Raw genomic sequence first — 1,697 nt, forward strand, 5'->3', positions numbered from 1 at the left:
CTGTAAGTCATGAAGCAACGCTGACATTGCGGTGCTGTTCTCCGGCTAAATGTTTTGTTAATACGTTTCTAATACTGATTTAAAGTGGTAGCAATGCTTACATCGAGCATATCCAGCAGACAGTTTGCCATGTTGAAGCTTTCCCGGATTCGCCCCGCTAAGCCCAAAGCTTCAAGCCAGTACAGCAAACGATCGGTCAGAAAGTGGTGAACCCGATCACCATCTCGTATCTGCCGTCTGCTCTCCTTCCAGTGATGGACCCAGTATCGACAGGCATACTGGACCTCGGGTGGCAGGCGGTTATCGATAATCCCCGGCTCAATCTCGGACCGGAGCGTGCCAGGATGATGTAGATCGCAAACGTCCTTCCTAAGGGTGTCGCCGGTTGACAGCAATTCGAGGCAGCGGTCTGCTAGCCGCTTATGAATATCTTGCTTGTCGATCCAGAAGGAGTGGGTGTCGTCGTCCACAAGAAAGTCGTGAAAAGAAAGATGAAGAGGCTTGACCGGAGTGGCTGGGTCCTCCGAGATGTTTAGCGCAGAATGCAGACGAGCCAGTTTCGAGCCCACATACTTTTGGGATTTGCCAAGGAGTCGTGCCAGCGATGTGGTAGAGAGAGGATCAGCGAGGAGCACAATAGCACCAACAAGTTCGCGGAACCACTCAAGTATGGCAGCTTCGTCATCCTTTGTATCTGCATCCTTGAGAAGCTGGTCTAGAATCGGGAGGTATGTTTGGTGGAGCTGAGACCGCCCGCCTTTTTTTCTGTATTTGAGGAGCTTGTCCAGCTGATCTTCTGGATCCCCGAGCTTGTCATCACCAATGAAACGACATGCGGTGGACGCGAAAATGAAAAGCGGCACAGCCATATTGACAAGGCTTTGCAGGTTGGTAGATGAAGGCCAGTCTGTCGATATCGTCGAGCCGACTACCGTTTTGTTGAACTTTTCCCGAATTTTACCGAGCTCTGAGCGCAGGAAAGTGGATATGTCCTTTGCTATATCGACCTCGGGGATCTCGTGAAGGCTCAGATCTTGGTAGTCGCCGCTAATATCTCTGAAACCAAGACGGATGGGCAGCTCGGGTCTGCTAGTGACAAAAAATCGGAGACGAAACGATGTCGCTTCTTGAGCTCTGGAAAGAAGATGTATAAGAGCAGTAGCATCCTCTTCTCGATCGCATTCGTCAAGGGCATCCACAACCACAGCAAGCAGCTGGAAACTGGGGCCCTTGCATTTGTTCAGAGGCTCCAGGAGGAGCCTTTCGAATTGCTCTTTCTTGTTTTTGTCGACGATGGCTGGATCGTTCTCGATTACACTTTGGACATGTGATTCCAAGACCGGCACCTGGTGGACGAGCTGGGCGAGTATGGTGGTGAAGAACATGGCGGCGCTGCCGCGGTCGCCCTCGCCTTTTTTGAAGAAGAAGCTCGCACTAGGCACCTTTGCCGCAGAAAGCTTTTTAGCCACCGTTCGAGAGATTGTTGACTTGCCGGTGCCGGCCATGCCACGCAGCCAGAAAATGCATTTTGCGTTGGGATCCTCGATCCATTTGTGAATGTCGGCGAGAAGGTCCACACGGGTATCGGGGTGGCAGTTAGGGTCGTGTTCGTTCGCCTGGGCATCGAATGCAGCGCCTTTCGCGACAAGGAGCTTTGAAATGTCGATTTTGCGGTTAATGTCGGCGGTGAGCTTGCT

At 51.9% G+C, this 1,697-nt stretch overlaps 1 protein-coding gene across 1 annotated transcript; it reads right to left on the reverse strand.

The window, feature by feature from the left end:
* Positions 1-21: 21 nt before the first annotated feature.
* Positions 22-1,505, reverse strand: GGTG_14368 (hypothetical protein; the record flags this gene model as incomplete). The annotated part of the gene is made up of 1 exon (XM_009232295.1): positions 22-1,505. One exon carries the CDS (start codon positions 1,503-1,505, stop codon positions 69-71), a length of 1,437 nt encoding a protein of 478 aa, XP_009230559.1. The 3' UTR covers positions 22-68.
* Positions 1,506-1,697: the final 192 nt, after the last annotated feature.

The sequence above is a fragment of the Gaeumannomyces tritici genome, assembly GCF_000145635.1.
Source record: "Gaeumannomyces tritici R3-111a-1 unplaced genomic scaffold supercont2.313, whole genome shotgun sequence".
Taxonomy (NCBI): Eukaryota; Fungi; Ascomycota; class Sordariomycetes; order Magnaporthales; family Magnaporthaceae; genus Gaeumannomyces; species Gaeumannomyces tritici.